General features: G+C 35.3%; 1 protein-coding gene across 6 annotated transcripts in view; it reads left to right on the top strand.

The window, feature by feature from the left end:
- The window catches only part of MARF1 (meiosis regulator and mRNA stability factor 1), a 58,624-nt gene that overhangs the window by 27,467 nt on the left and 15,230 nt on the right, over positions 1-15,927 (top strand). For all 6 annotated transcript variants that reach the window (XM_074196481.1, XM_074196480.1, XM_074196478.1 and 3 more), the window contains 6 exons: positions 1,002-1,082; positions 1,286-1,522; positions 1,659-1,778; positions 2,403-2,578; positions 14,570-14,790; positions 15,634-15,776. In XM_074196481.1, the coding sequence (XP_074052582.1) occupies positions 1,002-1,082; positions 1,286-1,522; positions 1,659-1,778; positions 2,403-2,578; positions 14,570-14,790; positions 15,634-15,776 (978 nt within the window). The remainder of the gene's footprint in view (positions 1-1,001; positions 1,083-1,285; positions 1,523-1,658; positions 1,779-2,402; positions 2,579-14,569; positions 14,791-15,633; positions 15,777-15,927) is intronic.

The following is a 15,927-nucleotide window of genomic DNA, read 5'->3' as shown; positions in this document are numbered from 1 at the left end:
GATGTAGTAATTTATAGTGAGGATGGAAAGCAGGACATGGCCATGTTCTAAAGAATCTTAAAAAACTATACAGAGGGGTGGCTAGGTGGCTCAGTGGCTAAAGCACCGGCCCTGGAGTCAGGAGTACCTGGGTTCAAATCCGGTCTCAGACACTTAATAATTACCTAGCTGTGTGGCCTTGGGCAAGCCACTTAACCCCATTTGCCTTGAAAAAACCTTAAAAAAAAAACTACACAGAGAGATTTCTGTCCTAGAGGCTATATAATAGGGGGCAGTTAGAGTTTATCAAGTAGGATTAAGGACATAATTAGGCACTTAGGAAAATGACTCAATCTGTGGAAATGCATTGGATAGGAGAGAGGCTTGAGCATGGGCATTGCTTAGGAAGTTACTAACTGACACTGGACAGGTCACATCAGCTCTCAGCCTCAACTTCTGTAAATAAAGACAATAATAGCATCTACTTCAGGACTGATGTGAGAATCAAATGGGATAACATCTGTAAAATGTTTTCTGAAACTGAAAGCTCTAAATAATTTTTGTGTTTTTTTTGATAATTTATCATTTTGATAAAAGTATATAGGCACATAATAGTTGTTTAATACATGGTTGTTGATTGCTTGATAATAGGATAGTAGATGTTTGCCATTAATAGCTCATTTTAAAGCATGATCTTCTGAACTATAACAATTCCAATTCATATGACATTCAATACATTTATTGAAGTGTGTCCCCTCATTATTAGATTGCTAATTGTTCTCATTTTACTTTCTAGTAAAATAGAACATCTTCTGGTTGTATTTTATCAAACCTACATTATAGAACCTCACCTTGCTCTTTGGTTCCCAGATCTTTGTTTTAAAAATTCTAGAGAACTTAAGAAGCTTAAATTCATTGGGTGAATAATTGTAATAATAATAATGAAATGATTTTGTAATCTATTTACAAAAATGGTTTGAAATAAGTTGTAGAAATATTTTTCTAATTTTTTATCTTTATAGCTCAGAAATAATAGCTATTCTTCAAGATGCTCCTGCTTGTTGCTTGCCTTTGTATAAGTTCACGGATGTTTATGAAAAAAAGTAAGTTGACAGAATTTCACTGCTTAATGAAATTGCTAACAAACTCAGTTTTCTATTAATGAATATGGCAGTCATATAAATAGTGATTATTTTTCTAATCTGTTAAATTACTCAAACTGATGAATTTTTCCATATAGTATTGAGAATAATTTTTTGAACTGTAAATTTAAATTCTGTACTTCTTGTTTTCCTTTTCTATTTAGGTTTGGACACAAATTGAGTGTATCAGACCTATATAAATTAACAGACACTGTAGCAATACGTGATCAAGGAAATGGGTGGATGGTATGCCTGCTCCCTAGTAGCCAGGCGCGACAGAGTCCCTTAGGGTCTTCCCAGTCCCATGATGGTTCATCAACTAATTGTAGTCCAATAATATTTGAAGAACTAGAATATCATGAACCTGTCTGCAAGCAGCACTGCTCCAATAAAGATTTCAGGTAGACTATCAAGGCATCTTTAAAAAAAAATTCATCCTGTCATAAATGTTTTCTTTCATTCTTTAAAAAATTGATGTTATGGTCTGTTTGTTAAAAACATAAATAGGTAACTAAATATTTTTTCTCATTACTTTAGTGAACATGAATTTGATCCAGACTCATACAAGATTCCTTATGTTAGACTCTCTCTGAAGACATTTGCACCCCAGGTTCATAGTCTTCTACAAACACATGAAGGCACTGTGCCGTTGCTGAGGTGAATAATTTTGAAAGTCACTTTTAATGTCAAACCAGAATAAAATGAATTTCATGTTCCCCTTTTTAGTTAAATTGGACAGAGAGAGAATCTTTCCTTGCAAAGTACAAAGAAATATTACCTGGGGCTTTGCCTTGCTTTTTCACTCAACCCAATCTTAACTTGGTTAAATGAGGAAATTGTAAAATAGAATAAGATTTCATTATATCTTGGGAAAAACATGACCTGAACAAATGGAGCATATCTTGTTTCATGGATGAGGTTTTATTACTAAATTGAAGTTCTCATGGTGGAGTTCCTTTGTTATTTCTAAATAGTTGATATTTCTATAGCTGACAAACTTTTGTGGTTTGCAGAGTACTTTATGTAAATGAAAATTATATATCATTGAGATATCTTTAAATTATTTCACTTCTTTTTTTTTTTACATTTTTGCAAAGCAGTGGGGTTAAGTGACTTGCCCAAGGTCACACAGCTAGATAATTAGTAAGTGCCTAAGGTCAAATTTGAACTCAGGTCCTCCTGACTCCAGGGCCCATGCTCCATTCACTGCACGACTTAGCTGCCCCAAATTATTTTACTACTTAATGATGATTCTTTTAACTTTCATGTGTTTCCTTGTAGTTTCCCAGATTGCTACACTGCAGAGTTCAGTGATCTAGAAGTGGTGCAGGAAGATCAAGGTGGAGTTCCCTTGGAACATCTCATCACCTGTGTTCCTGGAGTAAACATTGTTACTGCACAGAATGGCATAAAAGTAGTTAAGTGGATACACAATAAGCCCCCACCACCAAACACTGGTATGTCTTTATATACCTTACCAATTTCATTTAAATGCTTGCTAGCCAGTTAACAGTATATTTGGAGAATAGAGTGAAATGTAGATATGTTATTGAAGTTATCTGATTTTTTTTTTATTAACAAATTTTGAAAGTACTATACAAGGGGGCAGTTAGGTGGTGCAGTGGATAGAGTACCAGCCCTGGAGTCAGGAGGACCTAAGTTCAAATCCAGCTTCAGTCCTTAATACTTGACTATGTAACTTTGGGTAAGTCACTTAACTTTTGCCTTGCCAAAAAAAAAAAAAAAAACCCTACTATACCAGTTTCTTCTTTTCTATTTAAAACTCCACTTTAAAATACTAGACACTTTGAAGAATTTTTTTTGAAGTTTAGTCATAGATCATCTTTGACTTATGAAGCATTTTTATAAATTTCAGTGTCAACTATCTATAGATACAGAATTGCCTTTTGATACACTTTCCTGCTTGTTTTAGGCATGTAACTTGGTTTAATTGGAAAATTAGAATTTCTTAGACCTGTAGATAATATGGAAGAGCATGTTATTTCTTTGATATTTATTTAGTTCAACTCAAATGAGTAAATATTTATTAAATTTTACTATTTGCCAAGCACCCAGGACCAAGGTCTGTCCATGTCTTGAAGGTGTTTATTTATAGTCTAATATTAGAAATAGCATGCAAACAAAGCAATCTGTATATGGGATAAATGTGAAACAATTAAAAGAGGGAAAGCATTGGAATTAAGAGAGGTTAGGGAAGGGAAGGCTTCCTTTAGAAGGTGGGATTTCTTTTTGGACTTAATGGAAGCCAGGGAAGTCAGTAGATCAGCAGAGGAAAGAAAGCATTCCTGACAGGGCAACAGTCAGAAAAAATGCACAAAGCTGTGTGATGGAATGTCTTCTTGGTGTAATAGCCAGGTAGAAAGTGTTATGGGATTTGAAGAGTGCCTATTGGGGGCAGTGTGGTATAAGAGGATTGATTGTGAAGGACTTGGAATGCTAAATAGAACATTTTGTATTTGATCCCAGAGGCGGTAAGATGCCACTGGAGTATATTGAATGACAGGATCAGAACTGTTTTTTAGGAAAATCACTTTAGAAGTTGCCGATTGTTACAATAATCTAGGAATGAAATGACATGGGCCTGTACCAGAGTAGTGTCAGTGTCAGAGGAGAAAAAAGGAAATATTTGAGAGAGATTGACAACAATAATATAAATGAGAAATAGTGAGGAATCTGGGATGTCTCCTAGTTGTGAGTCTGAGAGACTAGGAGGATGGTGTTGCCTTCTGCAGTGCTTGGGAAGAAGGGCTGGGTTTAGAGAGAAAGATAACGAGTTCTGTTTTGAACATCCTGAGTTTCATTTGTCTACTGAATATCAAGTTTGATATGTCTGAAGGGCAGATGGAGATGAGATATTTTAGGTCAGGAGAGAAATTTATTTATGAAGTCAAATTAGCTTTAGGTAGAAAAGATTATTTTAAACTTAGATTTGGATGGCTTTCTGAACAGATTCTCTCATTGAATAGATCTGAACAGTTTGGGTACACTGATGCTTAGCCTCTTCTACCCCTCTTCTTCCTCTTATTTCCTACCTCATACTAAAGCCTTGCTAACTTCCTACCTCTCTAAAAGGACTAGTGAGACTTGCTGGTAGTCAGAACAGGTGAACTGTTGAACTTTGTCACCTCAAAGGAATTCTGTGTACTCCCTGTGAATCTTTTCTAGTCTTTTATCATTCATAATTCAATTCCCTTTCAGGTGATCTTTTTTTCATAATTTACCATCCCTAATTTTTCTTTCATTTCCTCTATTAGAAATTTTGTTCATCTGCAAAGGAAAATCTTAATGTCCTTCTGTCCCCTTAATTCTGATTGAGAATCACACAAAAAAATGATCTTAATCATGACTGATAGATAAAAGCATAGAAATTCAGAGAAGTCACTTTTAGAAATTCCACAAAAAGCTTCCATTTATCTTTTGTTATTTTCTTATAAGACTCCCTTTTTTCTCAAGTACAGGCATCTACTTAAGAAAAATTGAATTAGAAATAGTTTTTAAAGTTTTTTAAAAATTGGCATTATGAAAACATTTAATATATTTATTGTGATTGTATTTCAACTCCATTAGTGGTTAAACAGTTGTGAAGGTGAATCTGGGAACCTAAAATTGACATTTTAGATCTGGTAAGGCTAAGCCACCTTCTTTTGTACTTTTTTTTTTTCATTAAATCCCTTGATATTCTTGACTTTGTTTCTTCATATGTAGTTACAATTTTTTCTAGCTCATTAAAGTAATTTTTTGGAAGTTTGATTGGTAAGGCACTAAGGAAATAGTTTAATTTAGATAGAGTTGTCATTTTTATTATATTAGCTCAGATTATCCATCGAGTAGTTGATATTTGCCCAGTTATTCACATCTGATTTTATTTGTGTGAAAATTGTTCTATAGTTGTTTTCATAGAATTTCTGAATCTGCCTTGGCATGTAGACTCCCAAGCATTTTATATTATCTGAAGTTACTTTAAATGGGATTTCTCTTAACTTTTGCTGCTGTATCTTGCTAGTAATATATAGAAATGCTGAGGATTTATGTGGGTTTATTTTACATCTTGCAACTTTGCTAAAGTTGCTAATTGTTTCTAGTAGCTTTTTTCCTTTACCATTTTTATTTATTTATTCTTATTTTGTGCAAATGATGTTTTTTTAATATACATTACTAAAATATCCTTGTTTAAGAGTAAACATAATACCTCCTTCCCCCAAAAATATAGACCCTCATGAGGAATAAAGTAAAAGGGAGAGAAAAAATTAAAATAATAATAACAACAACAACAATAATAATGATAATAATAATAAATTTAGGTATTATAATAATAATAATTGTAGGTATGGCCAGGTGGCACAGTGGACAGAGCACTGGCCCTGGAGCCAGGAGCACCCGAGCCCAAATCTGGCCCCAGACACCCAACAATCACCCAGCTGTGTGACCACATGCAAGCCACTCCAACCAACCCCATTGCCCTACAAAAAACAAACAAACAAAAAAGACCCAAAATAAAATAAAATAGTAGTAATAATAATAATAATAGTATGGGTGGCTGGGTGGCAGACAGATCACTGGCCCTTGAGCCAGGAGCACCCAGGTCCAATTTCAGCCTCAGACACCCAACAATCACCCAGCTGTGCGGCCCCAGGCAGGCCACCCAGCCCCATTTGCCCTGCACCCCCCCTCCAGAAAAATAAGAATAATAAAAAATGTGCTCAGTCTGTGTTCCAACACTACCAGCACTGTCGCGGGTGGATCACATTCTTTATAAGTCCATCACAAAAGTTAGTCCATATTTTTCCACCGTTGCCATTGCTGATCGCAACTCCCTCCATTCGTACTTCTCTACTACCATGAACTATATTTTCTCTCTCCTTTCACTCTGTCTTTGCTGTAGGGTAGTTGAGTGGTGCAGCAGACAGATTCCCTGGCCCTGGGGCCGAGAGGCCCGAGTCCACATAACACCCCTTAAGGCCTAGCATCCAACTGGCCCTATGCTCCTGGACAGGCCATCCAATCCCAGCCCCTTGCAAGAAGTAAAAAAGAAAATGTGTTATATTTGACCGCTCTCCCCCATGTTCCATCGTCTACTCCATCACTCACATCCCCCCTTCCTCCTGTCTCCATTCTCTCCTTACTCCAAATGTCTATACCCCATTGAGTATATATGCTGTTTCCTCTCCTAGCCACCTCTGTTGAGAGCAAAGATTCCCTTATTCCCCCTTGCCTTCCCCCCCCTTCCATATCATTGGACTAGCTTGTTGTAATAAAGAAAAATCTTATTATATGAAATATCTTAACCTATTCCTCCTCTCCTTTTTCTTTCTCCCATTACATTTCCCTTTTATCTATTGACTCCACTTTTACCCCACAATATATTTCAAATTCAGTTTTCTCCTGTCCTTCTATAAAAGCTCCTTCTACCTGCTCCATTAAATGAGAAGGTTCATGTGAGTATTATCAGTATCATTTTGGTATACAGTAATACATGTAGTCCATCATCATTAAGTCCTTCATAATTTACCATACTCCTCCATTCTCTATGCTTCACCTGAGTCCTGTATTTGAAGATCAAATCTTCTTTTCAGCTCTGGCCTTTTCAGCTCTGGCCATTCCAACAGGAACATTTGAAATTCCCCTGGTTCATTGAAAAGTCCATCTTTTTCCCTGGAAGAGGACATTCATTTTTGCTGGGTAGTTGATTCTCATTTGCATTCTAATCTCTTGCCTTCCAGAATATTATATTCCAAGCCCTACAAGCTTCCAATGTAGCTGCTGCTAAGTCCTGTGTGATCCTGACTGTAGCTCCATGATACTTGAATTGTGTCCTTCTGGCTGCCTGTAATATTTTCTCTTTGACTTGGGAGTTCTAGAATTTGGCTGTAATATTCCTGGGGGTTGGTGTTTTGTTTTTTTTTTTTTGGATCTCTTTCTCAGGGAGATCAGTGGATTCTCTCCATTTCTATCTTGCCCTCTGCTTCTAGGATATCAGGGCAATTTTATATATATATTTCTTTAAATGGTTAATAAATTCATCTGATCCTGGTAGTTTTTTTCTTAAGGAGCTCATTGATAACTTGTTCAATTCTTTTTCCAAAATAGGGATTATTTTTTAGGTGTTTTGTTTCCTCATAATCTAAGCAATTTATATTTTTATAAATATTCATCCATTTCACTTAAATTGCCAATTTTACTGGCATATAATTGGACCCAAAAAAGCTCCTAATAATTGCTTTAATATTTTCTTCATTGATGGTGAATTCACCCTTTTTAATTTTGATGCTGATAATTTGTTTTTCTTTTTTTAAATCAAATAAACCAATGATTTGTCTATTTTTTTTCCCATAAAACCAGTTCCTGGTTTTAATTATTAGTTCAGTTGTTTTCTTTCAGTTTTATCAATCTCTCCTTTGAATTTCAGGATTTCCAATTTGCTAATTAAATGGTGATTTTAAATAAGGGTTTTTTCCTGATTTTTTTTTTTTAGCTGCATGCTCAATTCATTGAATTCCTCCTTTAAAAATTTTTTTGGTAAAGTATTTAGACATAAATTTCCCCTAAGTACTGCTTTACATCTCATAAAATTTGTTATGCTATCTCATTTTGTCATTCTCTTTAATGAATGAAATTATTAAATCATTAAAATTATTTCTCTGTGTAATTTGTTCTTTGACTCACTCTTTTTAGGATTGGATTATTTAGCTTCAAATTAATTTTTTATCTATATTTAATGTTATTTTTTTTTACTGTTTTATGATCTGAGAAGGATGCTTTCAATATTTCTGCATTTGATGTGAGGTTCTTAATGCCATGATATATAGTCAGTTTTTGTGTAGTTGCCATGTACTACAGAGAAAAAGGTATATTCCTTTCTATTCCCATTCAGTTTTCTCTAGAGGTCTATTTTTTTCTAACATTCTTTTCTCCATAATTTATTGATTTTATTTTTTATTGGATTTATTCGGTTCTGAGAGGGGGAAAATTGAGGTCCTCCACTTTTATAAAAGTGCAACTATCTCTTTCCTCTTATAATTCATTTAACCTTTCCTTTAAGAATTTAGATGCTTTGCCATTTGGTACATACATGTTTAGTATTGCTATTACTGCATTGTCTATGGTCCCTGTAGGTTTCTTGCTTCTGTCTTTTAAAAAAATTAGGTCTGTTTTTGCTTTTGCTTTGTCTGAGTTCATGGTTGGTATCCTTGCCTTTTTATTTATTTTTTTACATAGATCTTAGCTGAAGCATAATAGATTTTGTTCCAGCCATTATTTTTAGTCTGTGTGTGTCTGTGTGCATGCTACATCTCTGTTTCAGGTGTGTTTCTTATAAACAACATTGTTGTTAGATTCTATTTCTAATCTACTTCTATTTTATGGGTGATTTATCCCATTCACATTCATGGCTATAATTATTAAACATAAATTTCCTTCCATCCTGTTTGTTCCCTTCCTTGTAAGAGTAACGTAGATTGCTATATCCAACTGAATGTGGATACTATTCTCTCTTTGAGCTAATTCCAATGAGAGTAAGATTCAAGTGTTACTTGCCATCATCTTTTCTTCCCCTCCCCTCCTCTCATATTTCACTTCCCTCTCTGTATACTCTTGTGTGTATCTTTTATGTAAAATAATTTACCCCATTCTACCTCTCCCTCCTCCCAGTATATCCCTCTTTCTCAACCTTGGATTTTTTTGGGGGGTTTGGGGGTACATGTCATCCCATCATAGTCAACTCATACCTGTGCCCTCTGTTTATGTATGTTCTTTCTTATTCCCCTAATCATGATAAAGTTCTTAAGAGTTAGCTGTAGGAATATAAATAGTTTAACTTACTGAATCTCTAATTATTCTCTTTCATATTTACCTTTTTATGCTTCTATTGAACCCTATATTTGAAAATCAGATATTCATTTCATCTAAGGTCTTTTTAACAGGAATGCTTGAAAATTCTCTATTTCATTGAATTTAACTTTTTTTCTCCCAAAGGATTATACTTAGAAATTCTAGGTGGGTGATTCTTGGTTATAATTATAAGTTTTTTGCCCTCTGGAATATTAAACCTTCCAGTCTTTATTATAGAAGCTTGCTATTGTGTTATCCTGACAGCTGCTTCTACGATATTTCAATTGGTTTTTTCCTTGCTGCTTGCAGTGTTTTCTCTTTGACCTGGGAGCACTGAAATTTGGCTATAATATTCTTGAGAGTTCTCATTTGGGGGGTCCTCTTTCTGGAGGTAATGGAGAGATTCTTTAGATTTCTATTTTACCCACTGGTACTGGGATAACAGGATAGTTTTCATTAATAATTTCTTTTTTTTTTTGATCATGGCTTTCAGGTAATAATCCTTAAATTATTTCTTTTTAGATTGTTTTCTAGATTAGTAGTTTTTCAAATGAGATATTTTACATTTTTCTTCTATTTTTTCATTCTTCTGATTTTGTTTTATTGCTTCTTGATGTCTCATGGAGATCTGAGCTTCTACTTCCTTATTTCTAATTTTTAAAGAATTGTTTTCCTCAGTGAGCTTTTGTACCTCCTTTTCCATTTGACTTATTTTTCTTATTGAAAGTTCTCTTAATCCTTTTTCATATGGCCAGTTAAATTTTGTTTTTAATTTATTATGTTATTAATTTAATTTATTTTCACATTGCTACAATTAGTCTTGTTATAATAGTAAGCATAATCCCCCCTCCCCCCACAAAGAGAAAATGGGGGAGGAAAAGGAAAAAAAATGAGCTTTAGTCTATATTAAGATACCATCAGCTCTGTTTTACCATAAGCCCATGGGAGAAGCTGCTCCAATTTTTTTTCCTACTATTTCCTACTATTGCTAAGTCTATTTCCCTCCATTCTATTCCTCTGCACTCCCATTTATTCTATTCTCTTTCTCCTTTCACTTTGTCCTTCCTCAAAAGTATCTGACTACCCTTTCCTAAGATCTTCTCTCTCTCTCTCTCTCTCTCTCTCGGACTATTCCCTTTAATTTAGAAAAAAACAGTTGTCTTATTGTTTGATCTTGTTACCTCTTAGACTTCTTATCTCTTCTTTAAGGATATGATTTCTCTCTCATCACACCCAATTTGGATCAAGGTACAACATGGAAACAAAGTAAAGAATGACAGATTGCCTTCTGTGTGGGGGGGAAGTAAGATGGGGGGGATTGTAAAACTCATATAATGTCTTTAATAAAATTAAATTTAAAAAAAAAGATCTTCTCTCTCTTCTAATCACCTGAAAGGATGTTCAGTTTTGCTGGATATTTGATTCTTAATTGTAATCCAAACTCTTTTGCCTTCCAGAATATCATATTCCAAGCCCTATGAGCCCTTAATGTAGACACTGGTAAATCCTGTGTAATCCTGATTGTAGCACCATGATATTTGAATTGTTTCTTTCTGGCTGTTTGTAATATTTTCTCTTTGACTTGGGAGTTATAGAATTTGGCTGAAATATTCCTTGGAGTTTTTGCGGGTAGATCTCAGGAGGTGATTGATGGATTCCCTCAATTTCTGTTTTACCCCCTGCTTCTTGGATAATAGGGCAATTTTCCTGGAGAATGTCTTTAAAAATGAAGTCTAAGGGGGCAGCTAGGTGGTGTGTAGTGAATAGAGCACCAGCTCTGGAGTAAAGAGGATCTGAGTTCAAATGTGACCTCAGACACTTAAAAATTGCCTAGCTGTGTGACCTTGGGCAAGTCTCTTAACCCCGTTGCCTTAAATAAAAAAAAAAAACAGGTCAAGGCTCTTTTCTTGGCTCTTGTCTAACTTTTAGACAGCCCCCAAAATTTTAAATTATCTTTCCTGGATCTGTTTTCCAGGTTAGTTGTTTTCCAGTGAGATGGTTTCATATTTTCTTCTAGGTTTTTTCATTCTTTTGGTTTTACTTTATTTTTTCTTGATTTCTCACAAAGTCATCAGCTTCCCTTAGGCTCCATTCTATAGTTGAAGGAGTTATTTTTTTCAGAGAGCTTTCTTTTCTCCTTTTCCATCTGACCAATTCTGCTTTTTAAGGCATTCTTCTTCTCATTGACCTTTTGGACTATTTTTTCCATTTGATTTAAACTGGTTTTTAAGATGTTATTTTCTTCAGTATTTTTTGTATCTCCTTCACCAAGCTGCTGACTTGATTTTCATGGTTTTCTTGCATCTCTCTCATTTTTATTTCCAATTTTTTCTCTACCTCCCTCACTTGATTTTTAAAATCTTTTTTGAGCTCTTCCATAGCCTGAGACCAATTCCTATTTTTCTTGGAGACTTTGAATACAGAAGCTTTGACTTTGTCATTCTCTTTGTTCCTTTATGGAACCAAAGTAATTAGGGTTATTTTGTTTATTCATTTCCCCAACCTATGACTTGGTTTTAACACACTTCCCAAACTTGTGAGTATTTTTAGGATATCTCCCCAGGTATATTCCTTCAAGGTCTTATGAGACACTCTGTTATCGTAGTCTGTGCTCTGATTTGTTGAGGACCACAGGCTCTCCCCTCTGCCCTGGAGCTGTGAGGAGGTCCCTGCTCCGCATGACAGTATGGGGTCCCAGACTGCAATCTAAATCTGAACTTTGACAGAGCAACAGAATCTAGTTGCAGGAATAGCCAAGAGAACTCACACTTTCCCCTAACCTCTTTACCATATGTGGATTGAGCACTTTGGAACCAGCTGCCAAGTAGCTCCAAAGGCCTGCTTTCAGTTCCCAGGGAAGGGCTGTGCTGAGGCCTGAGCTGCACTGGGCTACCTGCTCACTCTGGTGCAGCAATTTTCCCCACACTTTCAAGTTATTCTTGGTGATCCCTGAGTTGACAGGTCTGAAAACTGTTCCTGATGCCATAGAACCATGTGCCTCCAAGGATCCAGGCCCTAATGAGCTGTTCCTGAAAGGCTGGAGTTGGTTTACTCTGGTGGTACGACCTGCTAGATCAGACCCTTCCTGTGGATATTCCAAGTTGTTTTGGTCCAGAAAATTGTTTCACTTGGTCTTTCTGTGGGTTCCACCACTCCAGAATTTGGTTAGAGTCATAATTTTAAGGCATTTGGAGTTCTCTGGAGGAGGGTTTCTGGAAATCCTTGCCTCCATGCTGCCATCTTGGCTCTGCCCCCCATTTTGTTTATCTTTTTCCACTTTTGTTTTTACTTTATCAAGCTGACTATTTTTCCATGAATTCTCTTATATCACTCTTCATTTCTTTTCCCAAATTTTCTTTGCTCTCTTATTTGATTGTTAAAATTCTTCTTGAGCTCTTGTAAATTTTGGGGGTGGGGAGAACCTTGACCTATTCACTGTTTTCTTTGAGTCTTTGCATGTAGCCATTTTAACATTTTTGTCCTCTTCTGAATTTGTATTTTGAGCTTTCTTGTCACCATAGAAAATCAGGTTTGTTTTTTTTTCCCCCTCTTATTTGCTCATTTTTCCAGCTTAATTTTTGATCCCTAATTTTTTGGTAAAGTTGTACTCTTCTCTTGGGGTGGATGGGGTCATTGTCTGAAGTTCCAGTTTATTTGTACTATTGATTTCAGAGCTATGTCTGGGGTTACATAAGTTTTCAGTTCTTCCAAGGTATGACATAAGAAAAGGTGTTGGTCATTGTTCTCCTGTACTGTATTGTCTGTAAATAATCAGAAGTACTGTTTTCTGCCCTGGAACTGTGACCAGGGTCTTCACTTTGTTGCAGCCAGGAGCTCTAGCATAATAATGATCCTTCTTGCCTTGAGACTGTGACTGGGATCCATGTATAGGCAATACAACAGATGCTACACCCATTGCCAGCTAAGAGTGGTCTGTAATCTCCTTTGACTAGCTGTTTGACTCTCTTACTGTTTGTGGGCTGAGAGTTCTGATTCTCTTGCCCCCCAATGCATGTTGCTGGCTTGCACTGGGCATGGACTGCTGACTTGTGCCAGGGACCTGAGTCTTGTTGCTGGTTTAAACTGGGGTTTAGGGCCTCACACTTGCTTGAACCAGGCTCAGGCCCTTGCTGTTGGCTTGCCTGGCACAGAATGCACTGGACTGTACTTTCTTTTACTTCTGTGGGACAGACCTTTCCTGCCCTCTTTCTAAGTTGTCTTGACCTGGAATATTGTTTTACCTGATCCTTTTGTTGATTTTGTCACCACAGAATTCGTTTTGAGGCATTATTTTAATGTTGTTTAGAGGACAATTTGGGAGAGTTTAGTTTAATCCCTGACTTGATTCTCTTTGCTTTACCTTATAGGTTAAGTGTTTTGTATACAAAGCACCATACAGATTTGGAATTTCTGATTTTTTTTTGCTTTTATTTACTGAAGGAAGCAATACTGTTATGAAAAATATGATTTACTTTTGATCTTTTAATGTTTGCATTTGAAAATAAGTATGAAAATATTTGCTCACTTTTGCATACCCTTTGATCCAATAATACCACTAATAAATCTGTATTCCAAAAAAATCATAAAAAGGGTAAAGGACCTATGTGTACAAAAATATTTTTAGCAGCTCATATTGTGGCAAAATGGGGAACAACTGAACAAGTTGTGGTATATGAATATAATTTAATATTTTGCTATAAGAAATGATAAACTGGCAGATTCAGAAAAACCTAATTCAGAGTGAAGTGAGCAGAACCAATAGAACATTGTACACAGTAAGAGCTCCACAGCAATGATCAACTATGAATGACTTTGCTCTTATCAATATTACAGTAATCCAAATCATTTACAAAGAGTTCCTGATGAAAAATGCTATCTACATCTAGACAAAAACAAAAGGGAAAGAACCTATATGTATGGAAATATTTAGAGCAGCTCTATCCTGATGGCAGGCAGTTGGAAATTGGGGGTGGTGCTCATCAATTGGGGAATGATTGAACTAATTGGAATATTATTGCATTATAAGAAAAAATGATCATGGGGCAGCTAGATGGTGCAGTGGATAAAGCACCGGCCTTGGAGTCAGGAGTACCTGGGTTCAAATCCGGTCTCAGGCACTTAATATGCCCTTGGGCAAGCCACTTAACCCCATTTGCCTTGCAAAAAAAACCCTAAAAAAAAATTGATCTAGAATGCAGATCAAAGCATACTATTTTCACTAGCTTTTTTTTTGAGTTTTTTTTTTGAGTTTTTTGAGTTTTTTCCCCTTGAAGACTGTTTCTTCCTTCTCAACATGACTAATATGGAAATATGTTTTATATGATTGTACATATATAACCTATATGTTTGCTGTTTTAGGGATGAAGGGGATGAGAGGAAAGAAAAAATTTGGAACTCAAATTTTTTTTTTAGATGAATGTTAAAAATTATCTTTCTGTGTAATTGGGAAAAAATACTATTTAAAAATTTGCTAACTCATAAATATTTTTGGCTACTATATTGACTCTTTTGCTTACCTAGATAGGGATATAAAATAGAGTTATGTTCTGGTTATCTACTGTTTACTTGTTTTTAAATATTCACTTTGTTTCTCATCCTAGACCCTTGGCTACTACGTTCCAAAAGTCCTGTGGGGAACCCACAACTTATCCAGTTTAGTAGAGAAGTTATTGACTTACTGAAGAACCAGCCATCTTGTATCATACCTGTAGGAAAATTTATACCATCCTATCATCATCACTTTGCAAAGCAATGTCGTGTATCAGACTATGGATATTCCAGGTTAATGGAATTACTAGAAGCAGTACCTCACGTATTACAGGTGAATGACCCTCAGGAAATTTTGTTGGAAGAAATGATTGTGTGAGAAATTTTGAAGTGAAATTTTTGCTTTGTAAAACAGTATTTATGACATTATTATTGATAGATGGGCTGTGAGTTAAAAGATCAGAAAGCTCAAAATTCATTTGAATGAGTCTAAAAACTTCCATTAAAAAAAAGACCATATCACTTCAGTAGTATATTATCAGTGTATTAAAGACAGAAGCCAGCTTAAAGACAGAAAATACAAGATGAAGGTAAGAAGACACTGCAGCTGTGGCTCTCCTTGTTTCTGATATATGTAATGTTAGTGGACATTTGATACCTATAATATCAGTGGACATTTGATAAATTGTCTTGGTGTTAGGCCGGCTTGCATATAGTATATCTGAGAACCAAACATTATGGGGTAGTAGAAAGAGCCCTGAATTTGGAGACAGAAAACTAAAATCTACCTCTACTGTTTTACTATTTGCCTCAGTTTTCCCTTCTGTATAATGAAGAAGTTGGACTTGATGATATCTGCAGCTCACACAAGTTTTAAGTCATATAATTCTATGAATTTGAAAGACATAAAACTACTGTTGGAAGCTAAAGAAGGAACTCTGACATTTGAAGAATTTCCCTTGTTTTTCAGATCCAATTTATAGCAAATATTTCTATTTAAACTTAAAGGGAACTGTTCTCTATCTGGGGGCAATAGGAAGTAGATATTAGGTTTTAATAGGAAATAACATTGATAAATGAAAATATGATTGTTGAGTTAATTGATGCCTTGTCATGTATTTGTTGAGTATTTGTTCTGAGTGTTTTGATACTAATTCAGAGAGTATTTGATTTTCAGATCCTTGGAATGGGTTCCAAACGATTGCTGACTCTAACCCACAGAGCCCAAGTAAAGCGCTTTACCCAAGATTTATTAAAACTTCTCAAATCCCAAGCCAGTAAACAGGTTATTGTGAAAGAATTTTTGCAAGCTTATCATTGGTAAGTTTGTCAGAAAAAAAATTAATTACTTTTCTCCCCCAAAAGATTTAAAGATTATGTAATATTTAGATTTCCTGTCCCTTGAAAAGCTAATAAATTTGAACCAATCATTTTATTCATTTTCTTTTCCATTTCCATTTTAAATATACAG

The sequence above is a fragment of the Macrotis lagotis genome, chromosome 8 (genome assembly GCF_037893015.1).
Source record: "Macrotis lagotis isolate mMagLag1 chromosome 8, bilby.v1.9.chrom.fasta, whole genome shotgun sequence".
Lineage (NCBI taxonomy): Eukaryota > Metazoa > Chordata > Mammalia > Peramelemorphia > Peramelidae > Macrotis > Macrotis lagotis.
This window is presented reverse-complemented; position numbering and strand designations above follow the sequence as displayed.